We start from the raw sequence: 14,692 nt of genomic DNA, 5'->3' as shown, positions 1-14,692 counted from the left end.
TAGAGATGAGATGTCTACAGCCTAAGTATTTTGTCCTGATGGAAAACTGAGTTCTTTACTGTTTTCTTCCTGAACCACTTTATTTAAAGACAGTCCACATATCGTTCCTGTAATTAACATGAAAACATCTTCCAAAAGTTTCTTTCCAAAGGTTCCGTTTAGATCTACAGACAAGGTTTTAATTCCAGGAGTAGCACTAGCCATACATTAATATAATTACATAGGGAGAATAATATGATACTTATTTATAATGATAGTTCTTCCTTATCTATAGTGTTTACTTCTTGTATAGGAAGTAGCTGACAGCCTGATAATTAGCCCCAAAGACCCATGTGTTGTTTACAAATAGACTGATGGCACGAGAGGGGAGACAGAATCTGACTCGTGAATTGTGCATCAGAGATACACACGTATACATAAACCAACGCACACACAGACACAAGAGCACAGGGTGAGGTGCTGTTAAACACAAGCCAAAAAACCAGCTGCAGAGCAAAGCCCTATTTACATAACATTCAATGGATCGTACATTTGTCAAATCTTCTAAGTTAAAATCTTAGAATCATAAAACTAGGGTGAGACCATCTACTTTAATTACCCGCTCACTACAGGACTCTCCCTCCCTATAGTCCTCACAGCTCCACTTGAAAAACATAGAGACTGGGGTCTCTGCCTCGCAAGGCAGCCCGTGTCGGCCAGCTTCTCTTAGCGGGCAGCGGGGCAGTTTTACTCTTTGGTCTCAGTTCTGCTGGCTGAAGTGGTGTTGAATATATTGATATCTCTTCCACAAACAGCTTTTACAAAATGATTTTCAGTTGCTCTGCCTCTGACCGAACTCATAAAAATTATTTTTTAAAGGTGGTGGAGGAGAGATACGGTCTTGAGAAGCCCTGAGAATGGCTGTTAATCACACTTTTTGCTCCACGCTGGAGAGTGACATTGCCTTGAGCGACGACAATGACACGGTTTTGCACCCCGTCCAAGGAGGCTGATCAGGGTGGGCAGGCTTGGGTGAGGAGAATCCTAGGCTGACACTGTTTGAATTAACACCACAATGACTAGATTGTGTGCAAAGTTCATTGAAAGAGAAAATCTACCACTCACGGGCTCATGGGGAGCACAAAGCAAGAAATCCAAACTGCTGGACTCTTGTCCTGGATTTCCACTCTCAAACAAAGTCTCCCAAGCCCCACGCCTGTGTTTCCAACAGTCAGCTGGAAATCTCCATCATCCCACAAAAACCTCAGATTCAGCTCATTCCCTTTCCCCCATATTCTCTGTGTTCTGCTGTCTCCACCTCTATTGGCAGTGGGCCAATTCCTTGCAATTCGAGTTATTGAAAGTCAACTCATTGAATGACTGATCCTCCAAGTTTACTGACTGAGATTATTGGACATGAGCAGGTATGTTCTGAACGTTTCTTACCCCATTACCAGTTCCCAATCTCCCTCTAGTTTCTTCCCTGGTATACTTCATTTTCCACTTTTTTCACCAGAGCACTCTTTTTTTTTTTTTTTTTTTTTAAAGCACAGGTATGATTCTTTTTCTTTTTTTCCTCCTAAAGAATGAATTACAAGCTCCTTAGTATAGCAAAACAGGCACCGTACAGTCTGGCCCAAGCCTTCTTTTCTGGTCCTACCTTCAGCCTTTGGAAACACACAGAATAAACCATATATTCCCCATTTCAGCACCTTAGCACATGCTGCTCTTCCACTCGGGATGACAGTTGCCCAAATCATCATCCCCTTCCCCGCTCCCATCCCAAGGTCTTAAACTAACCCTGGTGAACTCCTAATCATCCCTCAATTCCCAGGCCCAATGTCTCCTTTCTAAGCAATGCTCCCTCTCAGGTCGTCATCTTTGATACTGTAACTCTTTTCACACTTCTCCCACTGTTACAGTCATTTGTTACTGTGTTAGTCTCACTCTACTAGTCCACAAGCTTTTTTTTTTTTTAATTCCAGTTTTACTGAGATATACTTGGCATGACATATTGTATTAATTTAATTCCTACAACATGATGATTTGATACGTGTGTATGTTGCAAAACCATCACCACAATACGTTTAGTTAACATCCATCACCTCACATGGTTACAAAACTTTTATTCTTGTGATGAGAACTTTTAAGATCTACTCTCTTAGCAACTTTCAAATATACAATACAGTATTGTGTATTGTATTAGAGTCACCATGTGGTGCATACATCCCCGGGACTCACTTGTTTTGTAACTGGAAGTTTGTACCTTCTGACCCCCTCATCCATTTCACCCTCCCCACCTCCTGCCCCTGGCAAACCACAAATCTCTTCTCTGTTTCTATTCCACGTAGATTCCACATACAAGTGAGACACAAGCTTTTTAAAGTGAAGCAACTACACTATATTGACCTTGAGTTCCAAGCCCTCACGTAGTGCCTGAAAATTATTAAGTGCTCAGTAAACGTTGATTTGGAAATTTTATCTAAGTCTCAGTTTACTGCTCTGAAAACTTGGGAATGTTAGTATCTGCCCAGATCCGAGATCAGTGAAGGGAAGATTTGAGAAAATACTTAAAAAAATTCAATTTCTGGGGCTTCCCTGGTGGCGCAGTGGTTGAGAGTCCGCCTGCCGATGCAGGGGACGCGGGCTCGTGCCCTGGTTCGGGAGGATCCCACATGCCGCGGAGCGGCTGGGCCCGTGAGCCATGGCCGCTGAGCCTGCACGTCCGGAGCCTGTGCTCTGCAATGGGAGAGGCCACAACAGTGAGAGGCCCGTGTACCGCAAAAAAAAGAAAAGAAAAAAGAAAAAAATTCAATGTCTGGGCAAAGGTAAAGTATACCTTTGAAGGGTAGCAGAGTATGCCACTGCCCAAATTTGCTATGTTGGCATAAAAATTGTTTTTAGCTGAAACAATTGAGAACTGGGTAAAGAAATGCTCTCTGCCTTCCCCCATTTGCCTAAAAGCAAGACATAAATTTGTAAGGGGGTCCCCCTCTCTGTACCAGAAAGAGAAGAACATTCTTATCACCAGCGACTGGGAGTTGACGCCAACATGGAACATACAACACACCTAACTGACATGCCCTTATCTGCCACTGGTTTCCCCCATATATTTACCTCCCCACAATTTGCTGTCCTAGAAACTCAAAGTCCTTTCCCTTGGTCCTGTCACGTCTTTAAAAATGTATCGCTCTTTTTTGAAGATGCTACAGAAGCCGAAGTTCTAACCACCCCTCCGAGCCACTCATCGCCAAGTGCTCCTATGTGCGCACACGATGCGTGTGTTCATAAACTTCTGTTTGATTTTCTCTTGTGAATCTGTCTTTTACAAGTCTAATTTACAGGGCCCAGCTGGAGAACCGAGGAGGGTAGAAGAAAAAATAACTTCTTTCCCTCCACTATACTATGTAAAGATACAGATCCAAATTGTGTGCGGGTATCAGGGAGGAAAAGAGTTCCAAGTGAGGATCCTGTGCTGGCTGTTCTTTCAGCCATAAGCATCTGAATGTGACCACAGATGCAGGAACAGCTGACATATTTTTAACAATGTTGACTTTGCTTGCTGATCATGTTCCTGTTTTCTCTCTTTTCTTTCTTTGTAACATTATTTTATTAGTTTTGATGCAGGGTGTTCGCTTTTACTTTGTGGGCTAGCAGGAAGAGTGTTATGTCTCTAACAGAGGTTGAGTAGAGGAAAAGAGAAAGAGTGAATTAGCTCAGTGAGACTTGTTAATGAGAGCACGAATGAATAATTTGGCTTAGATACAATATTTAACAGACCCACCTTACAGAACCTCACAGTTGATATGCACTCAAAATGGTTCATCAAATAGAATAATATTTTGAAGAGAAACCCAATTTATATACCTCTAAGAGAAATCACAGTCATAATGTTTAGTAAGAGATGTCAAATACCATCTGTAGGTGAACAGCATACAGGTTTTCAAATTCAGGTTAGCAGGGAGAACTCAAATAAACCAGATATGAAATAGTTAGGGACGAGTGAATATACCAGCTGCATGGGATTTTCTATTCGTTTACAATCATCTTATTTATACCAGGATAATAGTGATAGGAGACAGTGTGTGCTGGGATAAAAAAGGCCCGTATTATATGGTACCTTACAGGAGCACTCAGTGATGTGATCTGTCATCCTGCAAAGACACCCCCTAGACCTGACTGGAGAGAAAGGAGCATGAAGCACTGGAATGTAGATAAGGGGACTGAAAACACTCTGACAGTAAAGGACCTGCCCCTGTCAGGTTCAGTCTTTTATTTCTCTTGGCAAAATATAATGGGAGAAGGTACCACTGTAACAGGAATTTCACCATCCATGAGCCGTGCTCTCATTCTTTAGTTCATTTTAGAGAAATCCACTTACAAAATGAAAATGTCCCCAGCTCTTAGCTTTCCAATTATATTTACTTGCCGTACAGCACAGGCAGGCACAAGGCTACTCAGTTCACAACCAAAAAACAGAGACTAAAATCAGACACTGGTAAGAACCAGTTAGAGCCAGAAATGTGGAACATGCAAACAGCGAGTTTAATTTTCGAAGTCCCTAGTATCTGATAGAGATGTTGGGTTTTTACTCATGTTTCATGTTCACTGTCAGGGATTTTCACCTTGAATGTATTTTGCCTTCACAACTCTGGTCTGAAAATTTAATGCATTGCCTTTCAAAATCTAGCTCAAAGCTATAGTCACACAAATTGATTTGTGTTTGGTGTATCGACTGTTTAAAAAAAAAAAATCAGCATACAGCCGGCAGGGAGGCAGGGTAGAAAATTCAGCCAATCCATGACCTTGTGATGCTTCAGGTGTGTCCCCTCAAACAGAGTCACTCTGACCTTCCTGGGATAATTAGCCCTTTGGCATTAAAGGAAGCCTTTGATATCTGATCTGATCCTTTCTTCTTCAGTGACATCTTGGGACTTTTAAAATTCTGTTTATTCTCTGCCATTAGTGGTAAGGAATGACAAGAGGAGGAGACAGCAAAGCAGAGGGGGAAGGGGGAGACCGGTCTCTGTATGCTGTTTGTCCAGCTTCTTTTAGACGGCGCCGAGGTTGTTCTCACATCTCTGCGCAGCCCTCGGGTCTGGTGGCCTGGCTTGCTTCCTGCCCTCACCACGGCAGATGGTGTCTCAGCAGCCCGTGGCCTTCACTTGATACGGTCCCTGGAAAGTCTTTCCCTGGAGCATCAAGCCAGCCAGCTGGGGGGATTCCCTTTGTACAGGGGGAAAGAGTAACTTTGATAAAACATATAACGGAGGGCGCCAGCTTGAGGGTAGCGCTGGAATTCAGTGGTTCTGGCTCTGGCTTCCTCCTCACTCAAGCTCGCCACAGAGATCTGAGCTCAGCAGAGGCCCCTGAACCAGATTCCCAGTGGCTGGCCTCCCCTCCCATTGTTGGGAAGAGCTTGTTTCCTCTGGAAGCTAGGAGACGGTGGGGCAACCTCAGAAAGTGTGGCGTGCGGGTCTGCTTGATGACAGTGCAGGTAAATGACACAAGAGTGTCATCAGTGTACAACTGGCCCAAGAGGCCTCTGTGGGTATCCCACCTGCTCTCACCCACTGCAGCCCAGAAGAGGAGCCTATGAGCTGCTCAGGCAGCATCTCAACTCACAGACAATACAACGGACATGCTGAGAGGGTCACGATGTTCTCAGATTGAGAAAAAGTGAGAGGAGAAATAGATCCAGACATGGGAGTGCTCTTAGGGCCTCATCAGGTGACACCACTGCCATGGGATTGAGGGGACACAGAAAATCCAGGGATGCTGTTTTCTCCCTGCTTTGTGGGAAAGGCAGAAAGACAGACATGACGATGCTGTAGGCTGTGCTGTGCTTACCGGGATCCCTAGGGCTTTAAGAATGTTCATCTTGCACATGGGACAGGTGCGATGGTCTAGGAGCCAGGGGTCAACACAGGACTTGTGGAAAAGATGCCTGCAATGAGAACCATACATCTTAGCGCGGCGGTAACTGCGGAGAGCACCTAGTCCACTCCAGCCCAGAGACCTGTCCAAGGTCACGCACTGCTCGGTGGCAGAGCCAAGACTCGGACCTCCATCTCCGAACACCTGGGCCAGTAATGCTTCCTGTCACACCCTGCGGTGATACAGTCAACATCTGTCTGGCTCCCAGGAGGGTCCTCTATGATTTGCAGCTGAGTCTTCCAAGTTTCAGAAAATGCAGAGAATGTAGACACAGAGAAATTTCTCTCTTTCTAGACAGGAAGAATCTTGAATGGAAAGAAGGCAAGTGGGGAAATTTGCACAGACCTTGCAGGATAACCTGAGAGTTGCTACTTTTAAATCAATCCCATATTTCTTTTCCTACAGTCAGAAGAAAACTGCAAAATAAGGCCTCATTTCTGTAGATATTTGGGGTCTCACACAAAAGGGAAGAAGAGCTCCTGCAAGCATTTCACAGCACAAGTGATGTTTTAAGTTGATGTGGCTGGTGGCTGTCACATCAGAAGCCAGAGTGACAGGTACCGAAAGCTTTACTGTTTGTACAGCTGATGCACTCAACTCCATCGCCAGCCGCATGCGCCAGCCCTCTGGAGCCTTCCTCTGAGTGACAGGATAAGGGGGGCATTTAGTAGGTGCAGGGGTGGGGAGTCCTGACTGAACTTCCTCTCAACGTGGCTCACAAGAGCCCACTCAGAGATATCAGGGGCTGCTTGAATCAGAAGCTTGTCTTCTCACGCACACGACTCCAGACCATGGGCAGAAGCAGTCAGAATTTCCCGCCTGGGGCAAGAAGAGAGAGAACCATCTGTCGAGTATGAGGGCATCCTTAGGACACGCCATCCATGCTGCACGATTCCTAGAACCCTTGCACTCTCTTCCCTCACTCTCATTTTTATTGTGCTAAGAGTTCTACCAGTTGTCTTTGCCTTAGAAGGCTTGAGGTTCCAATGCGTACAAAGGACCCCTCAAATCAGTGAAGAGGCCAAGAAGTGCCACTTCTGAAACTGACATGGAGAAGAATCCATGTCCCAAGGACAGCCTGAGCTGTGTACAGGACGTGATCAGATTGGGGGTTAGGAGAAGGAAAGGAGCAACCTGGATGTGTCGTGTGTTTCCAGGTCTTTGTTTAGGATGCCCTACAGATTTACGGCTTACAAGTAAGTATATCACATCCATTCATTCCTTTAGCCGTGCATCCACGTGAAGGAATATCTGCCAAGAACTGTGCTGCTCACTGGGAATCAGCACGATAGTGATTTGTCTCCTTCTCTTTGGGAGTATAATCGGAGAGGCAGACACTAAAAAAACAGAAATAAACTGCTTCACGACAACAGCGCTAAGTACACATTAGCAGAACATGGACTTGGTAGGGGGCTTGTAACTGGGAGATGCATCCTAGTTTGGGTACATAGAGAAAGTTTCCCTGACGAGGTGCCGAAGCTCAGACCCCGGAGGGCTACACAGACATTGTCCACAGGAAGGGGAGGAGAGGACGTCTTCTAGGCAGAATGACTGGCTTGTACAAAAGCCCTGACCTGGCCACAGGAAGAAGGCCAGTCCCAGTGCAGCAGCAGGAGGGAGGGGCTGATGCTGGCTCAAGGGTCCCCCTGCACCCCTACCCCAAAGCAATAATCGGCCTCTCTGTGTTCAGGCTCTACGTTCAGAAAACAAGTGCCTAATCTAGATTTTCTCACTCACTGGTGTTCCTTCTGGGGAAAAGAAAGTCATTCTGGTCCCTTTGACCTTTCCTGGGAGGCAGACTCTGTTGTGTTTCCTGCACATGTACTGGAAGTCAGAAAGACAGCAGGGCCAATCATTAGCTGTTTTAGCCTAAATAAGTCACTTAACATTCCCATGTCTCCTCTGCCTCATGTGTAAGATGAAGATACATCTATTCCTGCAGAGGAGGCTTCCCTGAGTCTCCCACGCACAGAAGCTGGTACTTACTCTTATACCCTGAGTGACTTCTCTGTCTGCACTGGTCATTCTTACATCTCCTCTGGGATGGTTAGTTTCATGTGGCAACTTGGCTAGACTATAGTACCAGTTATTCAATCAAACACTAATTTAGGGTAGTCTGCAGATGGGATTCATATCTACAGTCTGTTGACTTTAAATAAAGGAGATTATTCTAAATAATCTGGGTGGGCCTGATCCAATCAGTTGAAGAGCCTTAACAGCAAATCTGGTTCCCCTGAGGAAGAAAAAACTCCGCCTCAAGATGGCAGCATCAGCCCCTGCTCAGCGTTTCCAGCCTGTAGACCTGCCCTACAGATTTCAGGCTTGCCAGCCCCTATCATCACATAAGCTAATTCCTTAAGAATATATAGTGGGATACAGTGGCTGTCTGGAGAACTCTGACTGGTACATCCTCCAACGAGAATATAAGCTCTATGAGAGCAAAATCTTCATTTACCTAATTCACTGTTAGATCCCCAGCAACTAGACTAGATCTTGGCACACACAGGATGCTCCAGAAATATGTGCTACATGAATGGATATTTCTCAAAAGGCCTGGCACTCCTCACTGCCTGCACATGGCCATCAAGTCCCACGGACTCATTCTTCCTAAATCTCTTCTACCTTCATTGCCTATTTTCTCTTTGCCATGCCACTCCCTCATTCATGATCTCATAACTCTTTTTCTGTCTTGTTGTGCTAACATCTAAACTGCCCTCCACGTCACCAGTCTTTCCCTGTTCTTTTCATCCCACTCATCTTTGCCAGATTTATCTTCCCCCAGAAAAGTGCTAGTTACGTCACCCCCTTGTTCCATTCTGTTTTTCACGAGGAGCTGGGCACCAAGATGAATAAGACAAGGTCCTTTCCTTCAAGGCGGAATCACAGCGCTTCAGTGGTTCCCTGGGAACTACAACTGAAAAGGCCATTGAAGAGCCACCCTTCTGGATCCATCGTTTTCTGGCTGTGGGATCCTAGGCAAGGATTAGCTCTCCAAGACTTCATTCCTCATCTGTGAAATTTTGTCTTATAGGTATGGAGTTTGCCAGTGATTGAGTCTGTGTGTGTGTGTGTGTGTGTGTGTGTGTGTGTGTGTGTGTGTGTGTATGAGAGAGAGGGAATAAATAATGTCCATGAAGCTGAAACTGTAAGTCCCGATCATCCTTAACTGTAAGCTATCATTCATCTTATTAATACCACTATTATATCTTGTTCTTAGATATTAGGTCATCACTCTGATTTCTACTCTAAACTTTCTAATGCTGAAAGCAAGTAACTGTAAATTAAAAAAAAAATCAAAGGGAGAACTAAGGACAACAAAAACAGTGCTAAAATGATACCCAGGGGGATCATGTTGGCTCTTAACTAACATTCAATGATTCCTAATACCATATTTCTTTTGTTGACCAAATAGGAAGACTACTTCCTTATAATTGGGATTGCAAACAATTTTTTCCCTCCCATATGGAAAGAAAAATAAAAGTCACTAGACTATAAATAAATAAAGGAACAGGGAAAGAATCTGGAGTTTAGTGAAATGCACCAACAGTTCAACAAACATCTCTAGGGCAAAGTCTATCGCACTTGTTCTATTTGTACGATTTGCAGCAGGGCACTGTCCCCTTCCCATGTTTTAACAAAGGCTGCATGAGAAAGTACATACAGAGGAACGACGGGATGAGACAGTCTATCTCCTAACGATCCTGACAAGCTGGAAATACAACCGAGGGTTGACCAAAACTCTTCTCCTTTCTTATTCACCAAAGGGAAGCATACCTTTTACAAAGAGTTCTTCAAACCCCCGACAAAGATGATGCCAACAACTGCATCATAATGCTGAGATGATTATGAATAATATAATAATTTCCCATTTGGGGGGCAGGAATGACAAACCCCTGCTAAACTTGTTTCCACATCTTTGGATTCTTATTTATTTACTTATTTTTAAATTAAAAAAATTTTTAATTGAAGTATAGTTGATTTACAACATTGTGTTAGTTTCAGGTATACAGCAAAGTGAATCATTTATACATATACTTATTCATTCTTTTTTTAGACTCTTTTTCCCACATAGGTCATTACAGAGTATTGAGTAGAGTTCCCTGTGCTATACAGTAGGTTCTTATTAGTTATCTATTTTATATATAACAGTGTGTATATGTCAACCCCACTCTCCCAATTTATCCCTTTCCTCCTTCCCCCCTGGTAAACATAAGTTTGTTTTCTACATCTGTGACTCTACTTCTGTTTTGTAAATAAGTTCCTTGGTGGGCTTCCCTGGTGGCGCAGTGGTTGAGAGTCCGCCTGCCGATGCAGGGTACATGGGTTCATGCCCCGGTCCGGGAAGATCCCACATGCCGTGGCACGGCTAGGCCCGTGAGCCATGGCCACTGAGCCTGCGCGTCCGGAGCCTGTGCACTGCAACGGGAGAGGCCACAGCAGTGACAGGCCCGCGTACCACAAAAAAAAAAAGTTCACTGGTACCTATTTTTTAGATTTCACATATAAGCGATATCATTCTTGCTTTCTATTGTCCTTTCACCTATATGTGTGACTCCCCCCTTAATTAAATGACAGGTTTTCCCACTGGGAGGCAGAAGGGGACTGTTCTGGCCTTTCTATCTCATTTACTTTTGCAGGCTTTCTTAGACCCTGCTACCCTCCCACGGAGATTAGGATCCTGGGGCTTTCCTTTTGGCACCAATGCAAGCTGTTTCATTCCCCTTGATGAAATAGTGCTCAAAGAACGTGAGTCACTCAGGGACCAAAGAATCCCATTCTCCTAGGCAACATGTTTAGGTAAGATCTATCCAGTGCTTCTATGGGGAGTCAAAATGTTTCTTCAGAGCTTCTGAATCTTATTTGCAAAGTTGTCAATGATTTAAGAGTCAGTGTTTAATTAATAAACAGAATTTAATTAATAAACAATATCTACTGGTTATCAAATGCCTGCTATGTACCAAGCACGTTACATACATTATTCATTCACGACAGCCCTATAAGGTAGAAATTATTATTCCCATTTTATGGAGGAGGAAGCTGAAGCTGGTTAAAGTAAATTAAATTATCCAAAGAGCTAGTAAACTGCAGACCTGGGACTCAAACCCAGTCCTACTGTCAGTGTTTGTACCCAAATCTACACTCCACGTCCTTCCTTCCCACACTGAACTGTCATGAGCAAGACAGGGGGAGTTGTGGTAACTTTGTTTGTTTGTTTGTTTGTTTATTTATTTATGGCTGCGTTGGGTCTTTGTTGTGGCTCACAGGCTCTAGAGCGCAGGCTCAGTAGTTGTGGCACATGGGCTTAGTTGCTCTGTGGCATGTGGGATCTTCCTGGACCAGGGCTCGAACCCGTGTCCCCTGCATTGGCAGGCAGAGTCTCAACCACTGCACCACCAGGGAAGCACCCCAATGTATTTTTGTGCTCCAGCTTCAAGGGGGCAGTGCCTTAGTTACAGAGGTTGGGAATTGAGCAAAACCAGAGGAAAAGTCACCTGCCTTAAGTGTATTCATTTGGATACAGAAGGAAAAGCTGTCAAATATTGGCCTCATCAGGCCTACCTTAGCCATCAGTCTGCTTGCTTTATTTGGGAAGATGGTAACACTGGCCTCGAAATGCTTTGTCCTCCCCCACTCTCCACTGCCCAATAAATCTGGTAAATGTTAGTTGGCAGCTCCATTACCTTTGCACAAATTTTCAAATCTCTATCATGAAGTATCACAGAAAGAAATACCCAGTTTTCTTCAAGGCTCTTCCCAACCTGGTCTGGTTTCTCTTTCCTGCCTTAGCTTTCTAAAATACAAAGATGATATCACTCCCCACATGTGAAATGCTTCAGCTGCTTCCCACTGCCTACAACACAAAGTCACAGCACACAAAGAAGGCTCACCCAATCTGGTCCTTGTCACATCTTCTGCTCCACCCCCATGTTTACTTCACATTCTCACCATAACCCTGGAGGGTCCTTCTCAATTAAAAAACTTTTTTTTTGGTGCAGCAAATCTTGCTCATAATTCAAGTCACAGCTCAGAGGTCCCCTCTCTTCCCTGAACATCCCACCTCTTTTCTCCAAACTGCCAAGGAGAGTCGGTTTCTTTTCTTTTTCTTCTTATTTTGTTTTCTCACATATGTTGCAGCAGCTGAGTATGGGCTCTGCTTTCAGGGTTTGAAGACCCCTCCTTAGTTTTGTGATCTTTGGCAAGTAATTTAAGTTACCTGTGGCTCGGTTGTCCCTTCTATGTTTCATGACAATGTCCTTCAACTGACAACCCTCTTAAGTAATAGTCTGTGATAACCCAACAGAGGGTTTTTATCACGGGTAAAGGACAACGGACACAAAGAAGAACAAATGGAGCCCAAAGTTAGTAAAAGGAGAGAAATAACAAGGTTAGAGCAGAAATAAATGAAATAGATGCTAAAAAGACAACAGAGAAGATCAATGAAACTAAGAGCTGGTTCTTTGAAAAGATAAACTAAATTTACAAGTCCTTAGCTAGACTCACGAAGAAAAAAAGAGAGAGGACCCAAATAAATGAAATCAGAAGTGCAAGAGGAGATGTTATCATTGATAACCACAGAAGTACAAATGACCATAAGAGACTATTATAAACAACTATATGCCAACAAGTTGGACAACCTAGAAGAAATGGATAAATTTCTAGAAACGTACAACCTACCAAGACTAAGTCATGACGAAATAGAAAATCTGAACAGACCAATTACTAGTAAGGAGATTGAATCAGTAATCAAAAACCTTCAACAAGTAAAAGTTCAGGACCAGATACCTTCACTGGTGCATTCTACCAAACATTCAAAGAAGAACTAACACCAATTCTTCTCAAATTCTTCCAAAAGATAAAAGCGGAGGGAACTCTTCCAAACTCATTTTATAAGGCCAGCATTACCCTGATACCCAAACTAGACAAGGACCTCACAAGAAAAGAAGATACGGCCAGTATCCCTGATAAACATAGGTGCAAAAATCCTCAACAAAATATTAGCAAAGTGAATTAAACAATACATTATAGAGATCACATATTATGATCAAGTGGGATTTATTCCAGGGATGCAAGTATGGCTCAACATCTACAATTACACCATATTAACAAAATGAAGGATAAAAGTCAAATAATCGTCTCAATAGATGCAGAAAAAGCATTTGACAAAATTCAACATTTATGATAAAAACTCTCAATAAAGCAGGTATGGGGGGAAAGTATCTCAACATAATGAAGGCCAGATATGACAAACTCACAGCTAATATCATATTCAATGGTGAAAAGCTGAAAGGATGTCCACTTTAGCCACTTTTATTCAACATAGTATTGGAAGTACTAACCAGAGCACTTAGACAAGAAAAAGAAATAAAAGGCCTCCAAATTGGAAAGGAAGAAGTAAAACTGTCACTATTTGCAGATGACATATTATATATAGAAAACCCTAAAGACTGCTTCAAAAAACTGTTAGAATACATGAATTCAGTAAAGTTGCAGGATACAAAATCAATACTCAAAAATCTGTTGCATTTTTATACATGAATAACAAACTATTAGAGAAATTAAGAAAACTATCCCATTTACAATTGTATTAAAGAGAATAAAATACCTAGGAATAGATTTAACCAAGGAGGTGAAAGACTGCATATTGAAAACTATAAGACATTACTGAAAGAAACTGAAGAAGACACAAATAAATGGAGAGATAGTCCATGCTCATGGATTAGAAGAATCAGTATTATTCAAATATTCATACTACCCAGAGCAATTTACAGATTCAATGTAATCCCTATCAAAATTCCAATGGCATTTTTCAAAGAAATGGAACAAATAATCTTAAAATTTGTATGAAACCACCAACCCTCCCCTCCCAAACGCCAAAGAAACCTTGAGAAAGAAGAACAAAGCTGGAGGCATCACATGCCCTGATTTCAAATTATATTACAAAGCTATAGTAATTAGAACAGTATGGATAAAGAAATTGTGGTATATATACACAATGAAATATTATTCAGCCATAAAAAAGGGTGAAATCTTGCCATTTGTGACAACATGAATGGATCTTGAGGATATTATGTTAAGTGGATAAGTCAGACAGGGAAAGACAAATACTATATGATCTCTCTTATATGTGAAATCTAAAAACGAAGAAACAAACATACACAAGCTCATAGATACAGAGAACAGGTTGGTGGTTGCCAGAGGTGTGGGATGAGGAGTGGGAGAAATGGGTGAAGGGGGTACAAAGGTAAAAAGAAAAAGAAAGGAAAGAAAAAAAGAAAGGGACAAAGGTTTGTTACTGCTTAGCTAATGTCATTCCAATGAACTGATAACCATTGATTGTTGATCTTATGTCCAGACAACTTAAAAATTATTTTGTTTGTTCTAATACATTTTCAATAATAGACAATTATACTGTTGGTAAAAAATATTTCTTGCTAATTTTTTTGCCCAAACTCATTTCAAGACTTCAGATAAATGTGGCAAAACACTTGTAAAAATATTTCCTAACTAAAATCGGAAAAATGGAAATTAAAGAAGATCACTCTTGTTCATAATTGGAATTTATTTTAAAATTCAATCACTGCTCATGTTGGCAATGGTGTAAACAGTCTTATATACTTTTGGTGGGATTGTAAATTGATCTGGTTAGGCAATATGACAGAGTGGAATCAATTTTGAAATGCACAACTCTTTTGATCCGGTTAAAAAAAAAGATTTCACTTTAGACTTATGTCTTCAAAGTGAGAATAAATTTAGGTTGTTAAGAAAAAAACTACAA

At 42.4% G+C, this 14,692-nt stretch overlaps 1 protein-coding gene across 1 annotated transcript in view; it reads right to left on the bottom strand.

Annotated features, from left to right (window-relative positions):
* RNF150 (ring finger protein 150) overlaps positions 1–14,692 on the bottom strand; it is a gene marked incomplete at both ends in the record, with an annotated part of 250,070 nt that overhangs the window by 44,724 nt on the left and 190,654 nt on the right. Inside the window, one exon of the mRNA XM_079707553.1 lies at positions 5,830–5,926. Coding sequence (XP_079563679.1) covers positions 5,830–5,926 — 97 coding nt within the window. The remainder of the gene's footprint in view (positions 1–5,829; positions 5,927–14,692) is intronic.

Source organism: Hyperoodon ampullatus, assembly GCF_949752795.1.
Source record: "Hyperoodon ampullatus genome assembly, chromosome: 1".
NCBI classification, from domain to species: Eukaryota; Metazoa; Chordata; class Mammalia; order Artiodactyla; family Ziphiidae; genus Hyperoodon; species Hyperoodon ampullatus.
The sequence above is the reverse complement of the archived record's forward strand: the minus strand, read 5'-3'. Positions and strand labels throughout refer to the sequence as shown.